Below are 24,090 nucleotides of genomic sequence, written 5' to 3' on the forward strand. Positions count from 1 at the left end.
TAATGGCATTTCACTGCGCTATGCCACAGATTTGCCTGCAAACAATTATTAGAATTATTATATTATTATTATATTATTATTATCGGTATTGTATTATTATTAGGCTGTCTGCCAGTGGCGACTCATAAGGGAAGCCAAGGTCAACACTTTTATATTATTTAAAAGATAATAATGACAGTCATTTTGTTTTAAAGTATTAATTTCTTAAGAAATACTACACATTTGATGCTGTTTATCTCATTTGTAAATGGTGCACTGTCACTTTAAGCCCATTGTGCCACTGTCCACACGTTCTCATAATGATCTTTTTTTACCAGCTGTTGTATCTTATCTCGTATTAGCTATCTACTAACGTTAGCTAACTGACTGACTTTACATTCATAATTATATATAAATTGTTCATGGAACAATTTATATCCCCGAATTGAGCCTATGGCTAGTCCACAAACTCAAACATTGTTTGTGCCACATGTATAGCACAATATTAACAATGATAAGCATGATATTAAGTTGGCACAAACAGCTTTCATTCCTTTGGAAAGAGAAGCATGAATGACATGACGCTTGCTTGACATTTTCTGTTTGCAATTAAAAGTGAATTAGCCTATGAGCCTGGTAGCCAGTAGCCACCTAGCTACAGTAGCTGAGTGGAATGCGTTTCAATCTGCATATCATGTGCTTCATGTAAATAAATTATAGAATACTTCAAGACTCACCAGTTCCATTACACAAAGGCAAAGACAACTCTTCTTGTCCACTTTCCAAATCACAGTGAGTGCAGCTAGTATGTCATAGTGACCTGGATCTCATAGTTTATAACAGTAGGCTAGTGAGAACCGGATAAATTCGCAATCTCCTCTAATCTCGTATTTGTTGCCTTCACAATTTCCTTTTATACGTTTCTTATATTTAAAAGAAAATATCAATTATCATCAACAATGACAAGCCAGCTGGAACCTACTCGTTTTCTCTCCCTCTCGTGCATGCTTAGATGCGTTCTCAATTAAATGCAGTAGGCTAGCATAAGTTCAAGTTGGATCTTCATGGAGAGGTCTCGAAAAGTATCATCTTTATGTAACATGCTGTTGGTGCATTTTAACATTAAACGTTCTCTAACAAGAGTGCAAATCAGTTTTCAGTAAAGCTACTATTTATTGGCTAAATGTTGGTCCTTCCTCGGTCTCTTGGTGCCCTACACACAGTGCGTAACGCGTGTGGGGGTAGCGGCAGCACTGAACTGTGCTCTGGCCGCTTGTCTCCGCTATTTTTATTTATTTTTTTTTTTTTAGTCGCGGAGGGAAAGCGTCTCTGGGGTGACTGGTCCACGATCAGGAAATTTAGTTTTTGATTCGAGACATGTCAAGTCATCACAAGTCAAAGAGGCAAAGTCCGAGTCAAGTCTTGAGTGAATAGTATTCAAGTCCAAGTCGAGTCGCAAGTCATGCAGAATTTTATCAAGTCAAGTCTGAAGTCATTAAAATCATGACTCGAGTCTGACTCGAGTCCAAGTCATGTGACTCGAGTCCACATGTCTGTTTCACCCAGCTGCGTGAATCACCTTGATCGTGAATGAAGTGTCAATTTTTAACTGGGACCCACTGTATGTAAGAGTTTGTGTAATGAGGCTATGTATGGGGTTCTTGAAAGGTTGGCCTATTTCATAGAGGAACATCCCTTGTAACTTCATTTCAAGGGGGGAGGGGTAAAAAATAGAAATGGAATTACGCCTTACTGTATTTGACTTGTACTGACCTCATTAAAGCATGTTGATAGGTACATTTTTAAAATCATTTATCTGAATTACTCATTTGTTTTTGTAGGTGAGAGAGCTAATGGACCAAATTCAGAGGAGGGCTGAGGAAGACGACCCAGTCATGGCTGCAGTCAGTGCTAAAGTGGAGGAGTGGAAGGTGCTTTTTTCCATTTTACATACATTTTGATATTCATTGTACATTTAGGGCTTTAGTGGATGGTCTATGTGTTTTGAGTATAACATCCTTTAAACCAATGAGAGTGACATCAGTCATTACTTTTAAGAGGAGCGCAACATCAAACAGCGTGTTGGTATTTTGACAGTTAGCTAATCTGAAGGTATCTGCTTGCACGCGAGACTGTGTATGTAACACCAGGATTCCACTAAACCTTGCTTTACTTGCTTTACTGTGTGTGACTAGCAAAGTATAGCCTGCATGCGTCTGCACTTGCCTATTATTTGAACTCATAGGCAAAGTGAAAGTAACTTCACCGTGATCTCATAGTAGCCTGACGTCATACTCAAATTCTAGTCAGAATATGAGTCTGATACTGCTCCATTGGGACGTAATTATGGGGCGTGTTTTAACCGATACAGGGGGGGAATGCCTCTGCACTCAATTGGATAGACCAATCAAAGCAACGAAATAGCTTACCGTGAGGTGTAGGAAGAACACACAAACCACCCTTCTTCTCCACAAATGCCTTAACATTGTTTTCTGGTCTTTTGTAGTAGATATTGCGCCGTCAATATCTACTACAACACTCATTAGCGAAATCTAAGAGATACGTAGTAGGGTGGAAGGTATAAGGAAGGAACTGATAGCCTAATATCAGGGTTCCTACGCAGTATGGAAAACCTGGAAAAGTATGAAATTTGATTTGAGTAATTTCCAGGTCTGGATAAGTATGGAAAAAAGAAACAAGGGTATGGAGAAATATTTGTGTTTCCAGACTATTGCATCTACAGTACTAAGCTTAAAGGAATTATCCGGAGTAAAATGCACTTTAGATCGATTTCCGGATGATTGGGGGTACATACGTTGAGTTGACATCAAAATTATGTCATTCGGATGTGTTTTGAGAAAGTACCTTTACAGAAATGTTGCCATCTTTGCCGCCACTTTGAGGGGAAAGTCCGTAGGAGTCTTATTGCTGAGTGTGTTGTAACACGCTCTGGAAATTCACAATTTCGTCGCCGTTTAAAAAAAAACGGCGACGAAATTGTGAATTTCCAGAGCGTGTTACACAGCAATAAGACTCCTACGGACTTTCCCCTCAAGGTGGCGGCAAAGATGGCAACATTCCCGGAAAGGTACTGGCTTGATGAAATTCATTCTGGACTCTCTATTCGACCACATAAAGACCTCGGGATACTTCGGTTTGGCTTTAGGGGACCCTCTACTCACTACCACGTAAGTGTTATGTTGTTTGGAACTGTAGAAGAGGTATAGAAATAGCGTTTTGTAGCGGCGCAAAACCCTGTACAAAAAACCCTGTTCTATGCACATGCCCTATTGTGCACTGGTATGTTTGCGTAGCTCTGCTATTTTCTGCTAAAACACTGGTAGACTTTTTTGATTTTGTAAAAGTTTTGATTTTTTGAAGTTACCAAGACATGAATACTGCATTATCTGATAAACTTTTATTGCAAACAAATAATACTGATTACGGTGAGGCCTCTGCCAGCAGTGCACTAGTCTCCAACATACATGTATGTAGGCTATGCTGTATCTACAGAGAACTAAAAATGTGAGTGCACCTTCCAACACAGCACTTCCCCAATGAAAAGTATCCAACAATGGGCAAGTGTTTTCTGAGGACTAACAAATTAATAATAAACATTATTATACAGCTCTTCAAATGCTAAAAGAACGCTCCATTGACAATGTCTAGAATATGGTCAGAAAAATCTACAGAGAAGTTTGAATATTTGAGTATGGAATTTTAAAATGGAAAATGTGTAGGAACCCTGTAATATCCCCTCTGTTTTTAAAAACAGCTGGGAAAGGCTGTCGCAAATCCCTCAAACAGGTGGTCAATCAGAGATTTCAAACGAATGAGGAAACAACATGTCACAATGCAACACGCCGTTTTCCCTTGATGAAAGTGAAACCATGAGTTTTCCCACATCTCAACTTTAGCCAAAGTTTAAATAATCGTTTTCAGTGATAAAACCTCATTGAAATAATATGCATTTTCCATACGGGGTCTTAGAAGTCATCTGTCTCCTTCTAGCCACAGCGTTTTTGTTGCAAACATAATCAACCTAAGCGTGCTCAGATGACGTGATAGACGAGGCACTGTTGCTCACCTGTCCATCATCGTAAAGCCCGATTTGTTTGGTCCGCCCAGCTCTGGTGCATAGTTGCTCCATAACGGAGCAATGCCAGACCAAACTTCCTGACCTCAAATGTTGTGGGCGGGACGGCACCCAGGCTAATCTCATAGGCAACGATACACAGTTCTACAGTTATTTACTTTCACTATTGACTGACAAGGGGTTACAGTCGAAAGCATAGCCTGAAAAAAAACACTTACCCCAATAATGTTTGAATGACTGAATTAAAATCCATAGGATATTTATCCTGCAGATGAGACATTGCCTGGGACTCGTACCCCTTGTTGCTAAGGGCTTATTTTGTGACATAGAGTCATATCTAAAAAGAGACCACTGCACATTTGAATATGACCGTCAACTCATTCGAATGTCACTCTGTACTGCAACTGTAGGATGACATCAGATAAATGTGCAGTGGTCTCTTAATTATTATTATTATTTAATATTTTCGAGAGCTGTATATTGCAGTTTTGTTCACTTTACTTGACACCGTCAACATAAGAGTGACATGACACTGTCATAACTATGACATGACACTGACATAAAAGTGTCATAAACGTTAGTAAGATGTAATAAACATTTATGATCTCTGTCATTAAGTGTCATTCTGTTTTTGTTATGACAAGTTGACATTGTCTTGATTATGACAACTTGACATTAATCAATGTGACATTACCAAGCTGACATTAAATATGTTTGGGATATCTTTGGAATGACAACTTGGCATTAACCAGGATGACATTACCAGAGGTTGTCTTTGTCATGATAACTTGACATTAAATTTGTTTGGAGTGTCCTTATTAAGACAACTTGGAATTAAACACGACTTTACCAGAGGATGTCTTTGTCATGACAGCTTGACATAAACAAAAAATCCACCTCTTTTTGTATTCATGACATTTTGACATAACATTTATTATAATTAGATGTGCAAGGTTAGAGGCCAATTCTAGCACTTGATCAGATAGATGTGTGACAGGATATTTCACAAAACTGACTGTCATGACACCATTATGACAGTGTAACGAATAAATTCTTTGACCTCAAGTAAAGTGGTACCATTTTGATTTGTCATTAAGGCGAGACACGGCAGGTGAAAACATAGTTTTTTTCATGCACTGGTCAATTTTGAGATTTTGGGCTAATTTGCTACCTTAGCATGTATTCTTTCACACTACTACAACAACAAAGTCCGATTTACACACTTAGGTGTTTATGTCATTACATTTTGTCTACCCGCGCCTGTATATTTCTCCTAAATTCACCAAAAGTTAGCCTTCTAACGTTTCATGCTCTACCGCGACCGTGATACGAAACATATCATGTGTAGTACCGTTGGAAGGCTCTGTTTTTCTGCATGACGTTGTGCAATCCAAATATGGACACTTCCTTTGTATCCGCAACCAATAGCGAAAGTTCAAAGTCGAGTCTAGGCTGAGAACCGAATCTCATTGGCTGTGTTCCAAGGTTGTTTTCTCAAATTGAGTTTTTGTCATTTTCCAGTCCGGGGTTCGATTACTGCTCACTGCAGCACTTTTTAAAGGTGCATTTCTCACAGCTAAACCAAGCTAGATACAGTATAGAGATAAAAGGTTGGGCTTGTGGAACTATAGGCTACATGGTCCTCGCTTTAGATTGGGGGGCTGCAAAATATACTACAAATAGGTAAGAAAAGTGTTATAAGCGTATTAGTCATCGTGCTTATTTAATGAGAGAATGCCTAATTTGCATAATTAAACATTTTTTTCATAGGTGTGTAAGTAATCAACTGATGAAGTTTCATGGTGATGTCTATTATTTAAAAATTTTACCCTATTCACCTGTACTGTCTCACCTTAAGATATCATAAAGGATAACAATAGCTGTCATGACATCAATATGACAGTGTAATGAATACATTCTTAGACCTAAAGTAAAGTGATACCATCTTGCTTTGTCATTAAGATATAATGAAGGATAAGACTGGATGTCATGACACCATTATGAATTTAACAAATTACTTTGATAAGTAATAAGTACGATTGTGAAGTAACTTGCCCAACACTGGTCATGAACACATGACACTGTCATGACACATGAACCCAAGAAAAAGGCAGGAAACCTCCTGCCCATCACTTATAAGCTAACTTTGATAAAAACAACCTTTTTGATTAGCATCTTTTCAGCACCTTTTTGATTTCATTACCTACTTAATTTCTAAACTGTTTCTGTTCAATGTTTTTTCAAGTGAAAGCCTTGGGAATAAAATGTTTAATTACTGAGTGTGAGTGTTGATCTTGGTCATCAGGTTACAAAACAAGCCAACGATTTTTACATCCCATGATAATGTGTTAGGAAGGTAATTTGGTGTGCGATAGATAGATAGATAGATACTTTATTGATCCCCAAGGGAAATTCAAGGTCTCAGTAGCATACAGACAACACACACACATTCACTAACAGCAGAAAAAGTAATTAAAAGTATATAATATAAAAACACAACTAAGCAATAAGGACAGTAGAAGATAAAGAATAAACTAAATATAGTAAAATACAAATTATACTAACACTTAATCTAAATCAATTCTAAAAACAGTATCCACATAGTGGTGATTAATCAATCAAGAGGCGCTTGCAATGACTGGCAGGGACTGAGCCTGTGATTCTCTGTGCATAGTAAGGTAAGGTAAGGTGCTCTGTGTGAGTGAGTGTCATGGTGATAGTGCAAATGAGTAAGTCCAACAGTGCAAGAATAAAGTCTATATATCTATATGTATAACTACTTTAAGAAAAGGTATAAGTGTGGCCACAGTTCGGCTGTGGCATGGAGGGAGGGGTTATGCATATGTGCTAATGTGCTAATATAGCACGCAAACAGTGAGGCAGAAAGACAATGGTAAAAAGTGGCTAGTGGACAGACAGTATCCAAACATGGAGGGTGTGAAGAGGCAGACAGACTATGCAGAGAAGTCTATCTCTCCTCTTCCTTTAAGTGAAGCATTGAACAGTTCAATGGCCCTGGGGACAAATTAATTCCTCAGTCTGTCTGTTGTGCAAGGCAGTGAGCGAAGTCTCCAGCTGATCAGGCTCTTCTGCTTAACAATAGTGCTGTGGAGTGGGTGACACTCATTTTCCAAGATGTTGATCAGTTTGTTCAGGGTCCTTTTGTCAGATATTGAAGTAATGCACTCCAGTTCAGCTCCCACTACAGAGCCAGCTTTCCTTTCCAGCCTGTCAATTGGCCGCATCCTTCTTGATTGTGCTTCCTCCCCAGCATACCACTGCATAGAAGAGGACGCTGGCAACAACAGACTGGTAGAACATCCTGAGGAGCTTGCTGCACACATTGAAGGACCGCAGCCTCTTCAGGAAGTACAGCCTGCTCTGCCCTTTCTTGTAAAGTGCATCAGTGTTGGCTAACCAGTCCAGTTTATTGTCCAGGTGAAGACCCAGATACTTGTAGGTGCTTACCACCTCCACATTGGGGACTGGTAGCAGAGTGGGCTTAGACCTGCGGAAATCCACCACCATCTCCTTGGTCTTTGAAGTGTTGAGTTGAAGATGATGAGTTTGCACCATTGCACAAAGTCCACCACCAGGCTCCTGTACTCCTCCTGCCCATTCCTGATACACCCCACAATTGCAGTGTTGTAGCAGAAGTCAGATGTGTACAGGGTGAACAGGACTGGAGAGAGCACAGTTCCCTGTGACGCTCCGGTACTGCTGATCACAGTGTCAGAGAGACAGTTCTTCAGTCTGACGAACTGTGGTCGCTCGGTCAGGTAATCTGTAATCCAGGTTACCAGGTGAGCGTCCACACCCATCTGCAAGAGCTTGTCTCCCAGTCTGAGGGGTTGGATGGTGTTAAAAGCACTTGCGAAATCAAAGAACATGATTCTCACAGCACTTTTCCCCTTGTCTAGGTGAGAATGTGTCCTGTGTAGAAGATAAGTGATTGCATCATCCACGCCCACTTTCTCCTGGTATGCAAACTGTAACGGGTCTAGTGCATGGCGTACCTGGGGTCTGAGCATACCTAAGACCAGTCGCTCCATTGTTTTCATCACATGTGATGTAAGAGCGACAGGTCTGTAGTCATTAAGCTCACTAGGGTGTGGCTTCTTACGGACAGGGGTGAGACATGATGTCTTCCACAGTGTTGGAACTTGTCCAAGGCGTAGACTCAAAGTGAAGAGGTGCTTCAGTGGCTCCCCCAGTTCAGCAGCACAGGCCTTGAGTAGCCTTGGACACAGTCTGTCAGGCCCCGCTGCCTTATTGATGTTCAGTTTCTTTAGTTGAGCTCTCACTTGATCTGTTGTGATGATGGGGGGTGTAAGGAGAGGGGAGGGGGAGGGGTGCATCTGGGATCTGTGTGTCTGATGGCTGTTGACTGAGGTCGTTGTCACCTCATTGTTCGTAATCGCCATGTGGGGGAGGGGTGCAATATCCAGTGATGGTGGGGCTACGATAGCCTGTGATGATGGAGGTGAGTGTTGCACTGGTATTGAGGGGGGGTGGGGGCTGGGGGATGACCACCTCCTTGATGTCCCTGTCAAGGCTGCCAGAGTCGTGGACACCTCAACAGGCACAGGCAAAGAGGCGTCAGGCGGGGGCAGGGCATGAGGTGATGGTGGCTTAGGTCATTGGGTGTCACCCGGATGCAGAGCTGGAGAGACTGGGAGGCGGGGGTAGGGCATGCACGCAAACAAGAGCCGTGTCTGAGTCAGCTGGGGGTGGTGGACAGACCACCGCCATTGGAGCTGGAGCAGGGCAGTCAAACCTGTTGTAGAAGTGGTTCAACTGGTTCGCCCTGTCCAGGTCCCCCTCCACAGAGCTGCTGCTCTTCTTCAGGCCAGTGATAATCTTCATGCCGTCCCATGCCTCCTTCATGTTGTTTTCCTGCAACTTCTGTTCCACCTTCCTTCTGTAGTCCTCCTTAGCCTCCTTCAGCTTGACTTTGAGTTACCCTTGCACACGCCTCAGCTCAGCCATGTCCCCCTCTCTGAACGCCATCTTTTTCCTATTAAGAAGGGTCTTGACATTGCTGGTTATCCAAGGCTTGTTGTTGGGAAATCAGCGTACAGTTCTGGTGGGAACAACAATGTCCATACAGAAGTTCAGGTAGTCAGTTGTGCACTGTGTGACCTCCTCTAAGTCCTCTCCATTCTGTAACACACTCCAGTCAGTGCACTCGAAGCAGTCTCTCAGAGCCTCATCGATGGCATGTCTTATCCTTCATGATATCTTAATGACATCAAAATGGTGTCCTGACATCCAGTCTTATCCTTCATGATATCTTAATGACAAAGCAAGATGGTATCACTTTAGTTTAGGTCAAAGAATGTGTTCGTTACACTGTCATAATGGTGTCATGACAGTCAGTTTTGTGAAATATCCTGTCACACATTAGATTAGATTAGATTCAACTTTATTGTCATTTAGCAGAGTACAGGTACAGAGCCAATGAAATGCAGTTGACATCCAACCAGAAGTGCAAAGAAGCATTAAGTACCAAGTGCAGTGGTCCCCAAACTACGGCCCGCCACTAGGGCTGGGAAGGTTACCGCAATACCGCGGTCACGTGGCCCCTACCGCGGGTCTGAGCTCGTCACCGTCATAACCGCAAAAAAAATAAAATCTGTGAACAATTTGGGGGATTCGACTTCGACGTTTTCAACCATGACATATGCACAATTCCGGGTTTAAAACGTAGCAGAGTCTCAGAGATAATCACGTTATGCAGTCAGCTTAGACGTTTGCAGGGGCTAGCCTACATGAAGTCGAATCCCCCTATAATTGGCCTGCACATGTGTGCACGTAGTAGGCCTGTCATGATGTGTAATGTGATGAACCATCTTATGACATTGATACTCAGAAAACCTCAGTTACGTTAAGTAGGCTAACCCTCCGTTTTCAAAACTTATCATCAAAAGATGAAGCAAACCCGACCTTTCGGGTTTGTGTTGGGGAGCGCAATGTTCTAACATTACATTTGTTTACTATGTGAGAGTAGGGGAGAAGTGGCACAATCATAACACTTTTCTATTCTCTCCGTTCAAACTCTATTTACATAATGCTGTTAAACGTGAAAGCTGTGAAATTTGGCCAGAAAGGAGTCATACATATTTAGTTCATGAAAGAATTAAAAAATATGTTCTAGTTTGTTAAGAATTTAACTTAACAGCGACGTAGGTCAAGGCTAGCTACCTTTTTACCTGACGCAGCCATTAAAACGTGCGGTAGCCTACAGTTGTAACATTAGCATAAGCGTCATGAATGTAACAGTTCGGTAATCGGTAATTTCTTGCTTACCGACCGCGGTAAGAAAACATCCATACCATCCCAGCCCTACCCGCCACCTCATTTTGAGTGGCCCCCCAAAACATGTCCGTGGTATATAGCATCTGGCCCGCACGGGAGTACGACATCGTCAAACTACAGTGATGGCCAAAAGTATTGGCACCCATGCTAAAGTTAACTGAAAAGAGGAATATAAAATCATCTTTTGGAAATTGATCTTAATGCCTTAAGGCGAGACACGGCAGGTGAAAACATCGTTTTTTCATGCACTGGTCAATTTCGAGATTTTGGGCTAATTTGCTACCTTAGCATGTATTCTTTCACACTACTACAACAACAAAGCCCGATTTACACATTTAGGTGTTTATTTCATTACATTTTGTCTACTCGCGCCAGTATATTTCTCCTAAATTCACCAAAAGTTAGTCTTCTAACGTTTCATGCTCTACCGCGACCGTGCTACAAAACATAACATGTGTAGTACCGTTGGAAAGCTCTGTTTTTCCTGCATGACGTTGTGCTATCCAAATATGGACACTTCCTTTGTAACCGCAACCAATCGCGAAAGTTCAAAGGCGAGTCTAGGCTGAGAACGGAATCTCTTGGCTGTGTTCCAAGGCTGTTTTCTCAAATTGAGTTTTTCTCATTTTCCAGTAGAAACATCTCAGCCTATGTAGCACCTATGTACACCAAACTTTCCAGATATACACGTAGCAGTGTTCTGAAGATATTTACAGAGGGATTTGTTAATAAATAATTCCTGGCCTGATTTATGTGACATTTTAATCAAAAATATATGGCAAAAATGTTTTAAGGCTATGGACAGTATATTCTGATTTCCTAGGTAATGAAAGCAGATATCCTGAAATCCCTCTGTAATTTTATTTTTATCTTGTATGCAAACAAAATTAAAAAATAATTGTGTACCTGGCTTTATCATATGTTCAGATCTATCTACCGAAAATATATGCAAATTTGCGCATATTTAATGAGATGGTGTTATTTCAGTTAGCCTATTAGCTGGTTTGATTTGCATTGAGCTCAATGAGCATCAAACCAGCTAATAGGCTAACTGAAATAACACCCATGCCAATCTCTAGGTATGGTGAAGGGTATGTGATGATGTGGGGCTATTTTAATTCCAAAGGCCAAGGTAACTTTATCAGGATGCACAGTATTCTGGATCCATGAAATAACTGGCCTTTAAAAATAAAAATCTGCCTGTCTCTATGGGAATTTAACATAGGGGTGGGAATACTTATGACCCCTGTATTTTAAGGAAGAACATTTATTTATTTATGATACATTATTCGTTCACTAAGAAAATTGGTGTCCTTAAAGGTTAGATATTTCCTCATTTTTCACTTAAGGCATTAAGATCAATTTCCAAAAGATGATTTTATATTCCTCTTTTCAGTCAACTTTAGCATGGGTGCCAATACTTTTGGCCATCACTGTATAACCTCTGTAATTTCCCCCATTCATTCTCTATGCCAAGTCTTAACAGTACACGTCATACTCTTTTTGTCCACTATTGGTTGTTTTGCCGCTGTTTTGCGTTTGCCATCGAAAACAGAATGAAATGTAGCTGCCTACATTTCATACATCATACCTGCAAACAATGTAAGAGGCCTATGCTGACTGCATCAGTGCTCAAAGTATTCTAAAAGTTTATCAATTAATAACTAACTAACTTATATTCAAGTCATATGTCTGGGTCTTTCCGGGATAATTATTTCTATTTTTTATTCACTCGTTCAAATGTTCATAGAGTTCACAAAGTTCTCTTCAGGTGAGTGAAAGTTAGAATGGTGGTCATTTCAGATGTTTTTGCCAGCACTTCATAAAACTCTCATAGTTTGATAATTTTAAATTATTTGTAGGATATTGCTTGTTCACAACTTGAGCTATGTATGCAAAGAAAAAGAGTTCTTTATTAGTATTATTTCATGTGAGCTACATTTTACACTGATATGGCATGATGGCAACATAAACACAGCTAACAATGGTATTAAATTGCAGTAGCCTATGATTAAATGTAATGGAATATTCAACTAAGGTAGACTGCTGTTGTTCATAGCACTAAGCTATTTATGGTTGATATACTCTGAGTCTCTGGCCCTCTCTTAGAGCCAGGCATAGTGAGCTGGCCCTCGGAAGAAAATGATTGGGGACCAATGACCAAGTGCATCTATCTAACCAAGTGCTAGAAGGACACTCCAAACAAATTTAATGTCATGACAAGTTGTCTTGACAAAGACAACCTCTGGTAATGTCATCCTGGTTAATGTCAAGTTGTCATTACAAAGACATCCCAAACATATTTGACGATTGGTCCTGTCTCGACTTTTCTGACTCGTTTTGAATCGCCTTTGCCTGCTCAGGGTGGCTGCCAACAGCGTGTTTTATTTGGCATTTTGTAAAATCCCATTGATTACTGTTGGAAGACTCATTGCACGTTGATATTACTGCGCCACCGTCTATGCTTCAGGTTCAAATATTGAACGGAAGTTTATACACGGTTGTGAGGTGTCTGAATAAATAGTTACACAATAGGCCTAGCAAATAAGACGGCTGAAAATCATACATTGCGCCGATATATTTGCTTTTAATAGTCAACAAACTCCACTAACCACTCGGTGAGTTGCAAAGTTTTGAAAACGAACGTTAAGGGTTGTTTTAGGACATGTTTGAGTAGCCTACAGTATGCCTGTTGGCAGCCACCCTGAGCAGTCAAAGGCGATTCAAAACGAGTCAGAAAAGTCGAGACAGGACCAATCGTCAAAATTTCGGTGTCCACCACTCTAGTTCATCCAAAACAAACCAGAAAAGGGCCTTAAAGTGCTAAAAACCGGAATTTTCCTTTAATGTCAACTTGTCATGACCAAGACAACTTATGGTAATGTCACTTTGATTAATGTCAAGTTGTCATAATCAAGACAACCCAAGCAATGTCAATTTGTCATAACAAAATCGAATGACACTTAATGACAGGTCATAAACGTTTATGACATGTTTATAACGTTTATGACACTTATGACCGTGTCATGTTTTAGTTATGACAGTGTCGTGTCAATCTTATGACGGTGTCAAGTAAAGTGTTACCGCAGTGTTACATTAGAAGTTATTCCAGTTTTTCTTATGCATGTGTTTTCTGTTTATCCACAGAGATTGCTATCTGAGAAGGATGACGAGGTCCTGGAATACCAACAGATGAATCGTGACCTGAGAGAGAAGCTTAAAGCATCACACATGGATTCTGATAAGAACAACATATTAGCTCTCCAGCAGGTCTGGCATCTGCAATACTTATTTCTTCCATCTTATCAGCAACATTATTAGGGGTTCAAGCAGCTAAGCTGCACAGGCACCAAACTTGGTAGGTAGATTCCTACCCATGCAGCAATCTCACAAAATTATAATTACCTCACCCTGACTCCAGGGGGCGCTTAAATGTGCACATTTATGTTTTAGTTCATATCTCAAGCTCTGTATGGTATTTTTTTAAAATGTTCTTTTCCTGTGAAAATGACATCTTTATTGATAAAACTGAGTCGTCAAAACTGATCATTAAAGGACAATTCCAGCGCAAAATTATCCTAGTTAATAACACATGTGTACCGAGTTCGACTGTTCCCTGGGATATTTTTTCATGCTAATCGAATGTGACCAGTTTAATTGCAAACCGCTAATTAGCTTATAATGCTAGTCTTAGGGCACAGGTGTCAAACATAAGGCCCGGGGGCCAGATCAAGCCCACAGATGTTTTTTGTAGGAAGTGAAAATTAGGAGAGAAAAAAAAAAACATTCACATTCACAAGGCCCCCATAAGGTCTCATTCCAACAGATCCGGCCCATTGTGTGTTTGACACTCCTGTCTTAGGGGCACAGAGTAAAGTAAAAAAAAAATGTTATTTCTATACCACTAACAAGGCTCAAAATAGCACCACACTTTGACGGTAACGTAATGACAGTCCCTATATGTAAACCGAAGCATTGAGAACTTTGTAAGTGTACATACAGTTTATTAAAAAATATATAGTTTAGAAAGACAGTACAGTTCACGTATACAGGCAATACAGGCGGGCAGTGACGGACTGGACGGTCTGGCATTTGGGCAGATGCCAGAAGGGCCATGGCCCCTCGTGGGCCGTTTGGGCCGGCCAATCACGGAGCGGCATGCTTGTCGGGTTTGCGCGGCCCAATTATCGTAAAGACGGTTTTACAATATCTCTCGGCCCACTATCAAGCATCAATAGTGTTACATGGCTTCGAATAAGCCATTTATCTCTAACTCCCTTTGCCTCGTTCACAGTAGGAACCTGATCAGTATTTATACCAGACATGAGTCTCTACACTACAGTCATGGTGACCCTCAATATTTACATCAGTCTACATTCTTTTGTAACCTTATTCAATCAAATGATTTAAAAGTGCCTTGTTTGAAATTGGAACACAATAAATATGCTGCCTGTATCTTTTATTTTATTATTGATTTACAAAAGTTAGGCTACATGAAGTAATGACTTCTGGGCATTTCAAAACCGAATGCGTCTACTTCCTTCAGCACGGGGAATTGCCGATCTAGCATGCCTTGATCCTCGGAATTTTCCCCTTATAAAAGCTAATAAACTGCCCCCAAATGCACTTCGAAACATAAGATAATGTCTGCTTAAATTCAGTGAAGGTGCTACGGTTGAAAATTTACAGTCGGAATTGACACATCAGACTTTGATGATGCCACCGAGATATAGGAAGATACAGAAATAAACCTGGTGACTGGTGAGCAAGAAATGTGCTACCTGCAAGAACTGTGCAATCTGTTGCTATTTCCTTCTCCAGCAGTTAAACCTCTTTACCTGTGCCTACAACTATATGGTTAGCAAAAATTCCTACTAACAGTGTCATGTACTCAAGTGGCATGCAAACAGAGTTTTTCCACTCTTAAATTCATCAAGAATCGCCTAAGGACACGATTGTCACAGGATAATTTGGAGGCCTTTATGCTGATGGCGACAGAGAAAGAGGTCCTATAATGAACTTGGATGCTGATGACGTGATAGACAGGGTTGCGGAGAAGAGCAAGCTCCTTCGCACCTTTTTCACTGCATGACGTTAATTAAGACACGTTTGTGGGGCGGCTGCTCTGATGGGTTTCCCGTTTACCAACAAAACTACATTCGCGCGCAGCCGTGGGGCAGAAGACGCTTGGTGCCACAACTTTATAAACTTGACTTAAATAGTCGCCTGCTGTAAGCTACAATCAGAATTTTTTATATACCTCTGGTCCCCTGTTGTCTCAATGATAATAACATCTCATTTCAGGCTATTATTTCAGAGTTTGCCGTTCATTTGCATTAACATCGTATTTTGTCATTTTTGGCGAAGACATGCATTCCTTTAGGGATATTGAACATATTGAACATTCTCTAACCATCGTGATTTCGAATTGGTGCAGTTTTCAGCACAAAAACTAATTTTGTTCTTTTCATGGAGAGCACTGCTCTATGCTGTTCTATGGTGCTTTCTGCCTCTTGCGCACGCATGTTTTCGTGACGTTGCATAGAAATCCATGTATTCTAGGCTATTCTTTTTTCATTTTCATATATCATATTGCATTCATTTTGGAGTTGTGCATTGATATATCCATGTTCTTGGTTCAGTCTTTATGCATATTAAACGTATTGGGGGCTACAAACGTGTTATGTCCGTGCATATGAAGTACTATCTGTGTGTTGCGGGCACATGCACGCGCGTGCATGCGCGTCCCCGTGTGGGCCGCTGGTTGGTGAAAATGCCAGGGCCGTTTTTTAATCCCAGTCCGTCACTGCAGGCGGGCGCCATCTTGAAAAAGTCATGTAACAGTTCAGCTCATGTTGCACAACGTTGGACTGGTTGAATGCCGTGCAACGTGTGCTGTAAGCTGTAAACTGTCTCACACTTATAAAGTACACTTACAAAGTTCTCAATGCTCCGGTTGTGGCTGCTTCACTGCTTGGACCCTGTTAATTGCCGCTTGGAACTACAGTGGGTCCCAGTTAAGAATTGACACTTCATTCACCATCAAGGTGATTCACGCAGCTGGGTGAAATGTAAGTACAACTGCAGCCGCTTGGGGGTAGCATAGTCCGCTGTGGCGTTCTGCGGTCGAACCGGACCAGCAAGGGCTGTGATTGGCCGAGTTGTCAGTTTGTTTCTCTGTTTTTAGCAGCCCCTGCAACATGCTAGTCCACTGTAGCCTATAAGCTTTGTACATAATGTTAAACATAGTTTTGGATTCAGTGGCAAGATTTCTTGATTGTACAGTGCCTGCCTGTCTCTCAGTAATGTTTTAAAATGAGAGCTTCGTCAGCTGGCAGTAGGCTACTTTGTCGGCAGTCATGAGAAGTTCGCTTGCTAACAGAACATAAATATGCTGCCCAGAAACCTTGTGAATAGTTCTGATTTTTTTACTACACTAACAAGGTTTAAATATAGCCTTTGCCTACAGCATCTCCTTAACAGTAATGTTAACAAAATGACAGCATTCATATGACAAAGGAAAACAAATTCGGTCACTCAAGACTGTGCCACAGCAACCAGTGTAGGCTACAGTCCTACCCAATAGGCCTACTCAAAGCAGATAGCGTTGTCTGACGGTCGGGTGGGTTAATGCACGTATTTCCAGAACAGGTCTGCAACTTTCAGGCAGTTCTGAGTTCGAATCTAGGCAGGAGCAGAGCCATATAAAGGCCTAGGCCTATTGTTATCATTTTTTGCAAGGTGTTGCTCCTGGCAAGACTTGTTTATAAGACGTTTGGGGATTAATTGATAGCTGTTTTTGTGACGCGTTAAATGTTCTCTATAATGAGCGCATACGGAGAGTAAAACAAGCTTAATGTTAAGCTTTTTCATGTCAAGGCTGTATGTGTTGTTAGGCCTACAGCTTCAGAAAGCTGCAGGGGAGCGCGGGGCACAAAGTAACGCGGGGTTAAATGTAACATGGACTTTTTTCCTAGTTGCAGATGGTTGATCGGGACATATTGGTCAGTTAACCACATTACTATGAGACGGTGTTCCACAAATTTTCAGTCCGTATGGACGTGTTTTCACGTAGATCTACGGCAAAACGTCTTTTGAAGGCATCAAAGTAGGCCTAAATAGGTGGTAGGCTACTTGTCTTTCGATTACTGAGTTGTGGGTGCAGCTCACTGACTAATAATCGTCTTGTAGGCTAAAAATTAACACCGTTTTGAAACATGTAGTCAACACATAGGAGCTATCTTATCTTAAAAGAAACGTGACCCAGCGGGGTTAGTTGTAACGCGCTGTTACACCTGTAGGCTGCAATGATTGCAATACAAAAATATGTGCGTGTTAGTTTAGTTAGTTTTGTGATGTTTTGCACTTTTGCCTCATGTGTTTTCAGGTTTGATGGCTTTTTTTGCCAAGATTGACCTTGGTTAGACTCTGCATATGTTATTTCTCCGTATGGAAAATAAGGTCAATTTTCGACACACATCTGTTATCAGTTCAATAACAAGTGTTGCTTGTTAAAACATGTGACTAGTGAAACTCATGATTCAGTGTTTCCTCTAGGATTTTTTAAGCAGTGGGGGCAGGCCCCACAACAACCCCCCCCCCCCCCCCCCCCCACGACACATACATACATTTTTTTTTTTTTATAGCCTATAATTTAGTATGAAAAGTATTTCTTTTAAAATATGAATTGCTTAAAAATACTGCTAATTTTATGCTGTTTAACAAATGTATAAATTGTGCACTGTCGCTTTAATTCACGTGTATTTCTCAATGATCTTCTGCCTGCTCCGCTATGGCTATTGCTGTACCTACGGCTGGGCCCTCTCACAGTTTTTAAATGGTCAGTAGTGGGAACTATACTGTTGCCTTCATGATTTCCTTTTAAAAGTTTCTTATAAGAAGGATATATGAATTATCAACAATGACAAGCCAGCTGGAACCTGCGGCTCTCTCTCCCTCTCGTGAGTGCAGACGCTTTCCCAATTAAATGGATCACATAATGTTCACGTTAGATCTGCTGCAAAGGAGTTAACTTAGTTTAACATGATGTTATCTCGATTTAACATGATGTTTTGACATTGACATTGCAAACGTTCTCTAAGGAGAGTGAAAAGCAGTTTGCAGTAGTCGTCTCTATCGCAGGAAAAAAATAGCGAGCAGCCTGATAACCAAATGAAATGCTTGGCGGGCCGGATGAAAATGCTCGGCGGGCCGCAGTTTGCCCACCCCTGGTACGGTGTACATTTTAGGACATCCTCAGCTGTCAGACTCAAGTGTCAGACATCAGATGAAAAGGCATCAGGTCTCAGGAAAACCTCTGTCAAGTTTACGGAATTACACAGTCATGGCTCAGACATCAAATGAAAAGGAGTCAGGTCTCAGGAAAAGGGGAGTCAGACAAAAAGTTCTCAGATGAAAAGTTATCAGAGTCAGGTCTCAGAAAAATGAGAGTCAGACAAAGAGTTCTCAGATGAAAAGTTATCAGTCAGGTCTCAGAAAAAGCGGAGTCAGACGAAAAGTTCTCAGATGAAAAGTTATCAGAGTCAGGTCTCAGGAAAACCGCTGTCAGAAGAAAAGGAGTCAGACGAAAAGTTCTCAGAGGAAAAGTTATCAGAGTCAGGTTTCAGAAAAACAGCTATTTCTGTTAACTGGTACAACAAGCAAACTCATTAGTGATATTCATGGGTTTCATCAGGTCCCTTTCCACAGGTGTATAAAATCAAGCACCTTGATTATCAATGCAGACTGCATGGTGCTTGATTAATACACCTGTGAAAAGGGACCTGATGAAACCCATGAATAGGCTACGAAATAAAATGCTAGTTGTTTTCTGAAAGCTAGTTCACTCGTGTAGGCCACGTTTAGTCCTCCAGTTGCCATGGATACTACAAACAAATCTGAAGAATCATAACGTGAACTAGCTTGCAGAAAACAAGAATTCTATTTCGTATTACAGGGAAGCCAAAAACAATCTTTGGGGAAGCTACACAACTGAAGCGTTGCATCTGCTGCAACAAAGCTTCCACTATAATCAATGGAAATAGCTACACCAGACGTGATAGCGGCGCATACATTCGAAAAAAATAGACCACTCTTAAATGTTTTTATGCGCTGCAAAAGGAACGCTCCTGGTGTAGCTTCCCTTACAGTAGTCTAGGCTATTATATCACAAATACGTTTGGTTTGGTACAGCAAGCAAACTGGTACAGCAAGCAAACATATTTGTGATATAATCATAGACTGTATGGATATAATACTAAATAGTTTCTTTCTGCAAGCTAGTTTGAGCACTGCTCAAGTTCACGTGATGTATGATTCTTCAGCCAAGTTTGTTTGTAGTATCCATGGCAATGTGGGTTTATTTTAGCCTACACACGAGTGAACTAGCTTTCAGAAAACAACTATTTCGTAGCCTATTATATCACAAATAAGTTTGCTTGTTGTACCAGTTAACAGAAATCTGAAAAAGAGTCTGAGAACTTTTCATCCGAGAACTCTTTGTCTGACTCCCCTTTTTCTGAGACCTGACTGATAACTTTTCATCTGAGAACTTTTTGTCTGACTCCGCTTTTCCTGAGACCTGACTCTTTTTCATCTGATGTCTGAAACCTGACTCTGATAACTTTTCATCTGAGAACTTTTCGTCTGACTCCGCTTTTCCTGAGACCTGACTCCTTTTCATCTGATGTCTGAGACATGACTGTGTAATTCCGTAAACTTGACAGCGGTTTTCCTGAGACCTGATGCCTTTTCATCTGATGTCTGACACCTGAGTCTGACAGCTGAGGATGTCCTAAAATGTACACCGTACCCTGGCCTAGGCTAAGCATTCTGTAGCCTAATTCGTTAGACATTTTAAAAAATGGTTGCACTTCTTTTTGCTAATTTTCACATTTAGCAACAAGGGTAACAAACGTTTAGGTCGTGCGGCCTTTGTGCGTCTGTGTAGCCCAAATTATTAAAAAATAAACTTTTCCGTGTCATACAACACAATTATTTATTTTAACATCATTACATCTATTACTACATCTATAGACTATTTCCAATTTGTATTATATTAGTGACTCACTTATCGTTTTAATGTTTCCAGATGTTTGATATCAGGACGTGAGCTGTCAGAACTGACAAGTTGAACGTTGTCTTATTAAAACGGACCCACCGCGGTGACGTTTTTGGTGGAGGTGTTGTTTAATAGTGACTCAGAAGAAAGCAAACGTTTGGACAATAAGCACATCCACACACTATGTGGAGGTAAACTGGACAGCCCCAAACCTCTGAATAGTTCTGCTTGTTGTTAAATTGCAATGTTAACGGCTGCCAACGGGGGGTGCATAATGTCGGCAGGATCATTTAAAAGGCAACTGCGACTATTGTGCTTCTGTCCCATTTCTGATACCGTGGGGGAAGAAAATTAAACCGTGGCGGGCCGCCACTACCAAATCAACATAGAGGAAACACTGTGATTTTAGAAATATTTAGCCAAAGCCAAAAAGTGTTACTTTGTGCCCCGCGCTCCCCCACTGCTTGTGAAAGAAGGGGATGAGGGAGGGGGGCTTAACGTGAAAAAGCTTAATGTCCCAAAACGGCAACGAGTAGTTTTAGGCTACTCCCCGCAGGCCTTCATAATGGTAGGCTACAGGAAGTGGGGGGAGGGTATGGGATGTCCAGAGCCGTCATCTATCGTCTTTCCAGGCACACACAGCTCGTTACCATATAGCCTATCGACTGCCTTAACAGATAGGCTCTGCTCTTGGGTTTGGCCTCACAGCGAACTTAATCCTCTTGTTGCTTGCAGTTTGTTAAATAAAGCGATGCAGATTAGGCTACATTATTTATTTCTGATTAATTGCGTCTTTTGATGTCTTTTGCAACATTTGCTTGTTAGGCTGGGCTACTGTCAATGTACTTGTACAGGTAAATGTTCAACAATTGCTGGTGTACAGGCTATAATCAATTAGCTAAATCATTTGTCCAGCTGTTTAAACATTTTTTGTGCTACATTCAAACGCAAAAGGTGCGTTTGAACGTCGGCAAGCAGACCACGCACTGTGGCTTTGGGCAGTCTGTCTCCCAATCCACGTGAAGCCTAGGCCTATATGCCTCATCATACTTTCGTTTTTCTGTCTCGTTCTTTCTTTTATCCCCCTGCGCTCCATCTCCACCTTCATTAGTCTGCCCCCCATCCCATTCCATCGTTCCCTGTGTCCTGCTCTGTTTCTCTCGCTTCTCCTCTTCGATCGCTTTAATTAGGCCTTTTGGACAGTGTCCCTGTTTTTAGCCAGTTTTCCATGTTTACGCAGCCTTCTACCTAGCCTATACGTCAACGAAACTAACGCGCTAGATATTCTGGCTGCCCGCAGGAAATCACGTGTAGCCTATTGTGTGTAGCTTATTTTTTAATGAAAACATACCCTATTATAGAGTTTACAAATGATTTCCTTTAATTTCACATTTCCATATCATTATAACCTGATTCGAAATTATGTATTATTTATGAATTAATTAGAGTATTAATTAATTAATCATTTTTAACTCCTTTCCGCCATTGGCCTTTTCATCTCGCGTACCCCCTAGTGGCAGCTCGCGTACCACCGGGGGTACGCGTACCACAGTTTGGGAATCCCTGGTCTAGTCTAATAAGCTACACCAACTTGTCTTTAAGAGGGGAAATTCAATTGTATAGCCTTTAACATTAGCTGAGTCACATATTTGGCCATATGGTGTTTATCATAGGCTACATCACGAAACCAAATAGTGTAACAAAGGCGAACACTTTAACAGGGGGAATTAATTGGGCATGAATCATTGTGCTGAACGGTATTTGTCAATGAGCAGAAACACACACGACATTCAAACTATTGATAAGATGTACTGGTCTGTATCTATAGGCTAACATTGGACAAATAAATGACACTGACTCGCCATATCCTGACTCAGGAAAAAAAACATTTTCTTGCTTTGCCGCAAACTCAGCAATGTAATCAGGTCAGTTTTCAGGTGGCCTAACGTCTTTTTCATAGAAGGGAGAGCCAGTCTCTCCTGTGACATGGAGGTGCGCAAATAGTTTTTAATAGCCTGTTCAACTTCGAAAAGCTTCGTTCACCCGATGCCAGTCACTGATCGCAATTTCAAAGTTCGGGAAGCTTCATCTTTTTAAGTGCAGTGGCCCCTATCTGCCCCCTTTGGAATTATATCTCGAGCCTATTATAAGGTCCAGTGCTTTATGTCCTGGGATTCGGACGTGCTCAAAAAGAAAAGAAAAAACACTTTTTTATAGATGGTTATGAGGAGCAATATGAGAGAGAAATTTGATGATCATTGATCGTTGTTTTGGGACGTTAAGCCTTTTCCATAGGCGTCAGTGAAGGAGATTGAAGAATGACCATTTTTTTATACAAAAATATTTCTTAACTTCAAAAACTCAGTGTCATTCAGACTCAACCCTCTTGTTGCTTTGATATCTTTTTCGCTGTCGTTTGAACGTCGGCAAGCAGGCATATTGCGGTTGCAATTTAAGTGAAATTTTTACAGTAGGCCTACAACATGCTGTTAGGCTGGGCTACTGTCAATGTACTTGTACAGGTAAATGTTCAACAATTGCTGGTGTACAGGCTATAATCAATTAGCTAAATCATTTGTCCAGCTGTTTAAAAAATTTTTGTGCTACATTCAAACGCAAAAGGTGCGTTTGAACGTCGGCAAGCAGGCATGCTGAGGTTGCAATGAATGAGGATAATTGGTTTTATCTGCGGATTTATTTTTTGCATTATTTTGAATATGACTCGCTCCAGTCTCAAAAGCACGTACTTTTTCCACACGCATCTAAGTTCTAACACGCATATCCCCTCTCGCTTTCTCTCTCTCCATCCCTGCGCGCACGGTGCTTTCTTAAAGGAGCTGCACCATTTTACAACAATTGCATCTACATTTTCATATTAGAATGTTTTGTCAAGTGTAAGCTTAAACTACCGTGATCAATTTAAGTTCCCGTGCCCCCGCTGCGTGGAAGCAGTAGGCTAAGTCAAGTCGCATCAAAAATAGTAGTGGCCGAACTCCCAAGTGACACCTTGTGGTTGTTTGTGTCAACTGCAGTTTGTGCTATTTCTGTTGAGAAAATGGGGTGCGTGATTCATGAAGGAACCCGTCCAAAATTAACCGGGACCCACTGTATATGTAGCGATGTATGTACATGCATATTTATTTATTTATTTCTGTCTATGTTTAGATACTTTTTTACCTTTGTCTAAACATATCTGTTACTGTAATTTCCAGCTGTCAGGCTATTCTATATCTAGCTGACATTATATTGCTATATCATTTAACAAAATCCATTGTCTGAGCAATACCAGCTTTGTTGTTGGCAGTGTTTGTAAGGCAAATTTGCTGTTATCATGTTTGCTTTCTAGCTTTAGACAAAAAAAAATTAATGCTCAATGCTCCAAGTGGAGTACGTAAATTTAAACTAAATTTCTCATGGTTCCTGTCCCTTCTTTTTTTTCTGTCTGATTTCCATCCATACTTTGCTGCTTCAGCTTATTTATGAGCTGTGTGCTGTGAGTATTTGATAGTTAGTTACATATATTTGATAAAAGTTTTATAAAATGTCACTTAATTTGTCAGTTGATATAGCATACTGTTTATATATACAGTTAATAATTCATTCATACCCCTGACAAATATTGATTTAGTGTTGAATT

At 40.8% G+C, this 24,090-nt stretch overlaps 1 protein-coding gene across 1 annotated transcript in view; it reads left to right on the forward strand.

Annotated features, from left to right (window-relative positions):
- The window catches only part of cep290 (centrosomal protein 290), a 204,225-nt gene that overhangs the window by 79,280 nt on the left and 100,855 nt on the right, over positions 1-24,090 (forward strand). Inside the window, exons 9-10 of the mRNA XM_076302635.1 lie at positions 1,821-1,910; positions 13,541-13,663. Of these exons, the coding sequence (XP_076158750.1) occupies positions 1,821-1,910; positions 13,541-13,663 (213 nt within the window). The remainder of the gene's footprint in view (positions 1-1,820; positions 1,911-13,540; positions 13,664-24,090) is intronic.

This window comes from Alosa pseudoharengus, unplaced genomic scaffold, assembly GCF_046254945.1.
Source record: "Alosa pseudoharengus isolate Yale_2024_CS ecotype anadromous, Long Island Sound unplaced genomic scaffold, YU_APseudo_1.1 YU_APseudo_1.1_scf_10, whole genome shotgun sequence".
Taxonomy (NCBI): Eukaryota; Metazoa; Chordata; class Actinopteri; order Clupeiformes; family Clupeidae; genus Alosa; species Alosa pseudoharengus.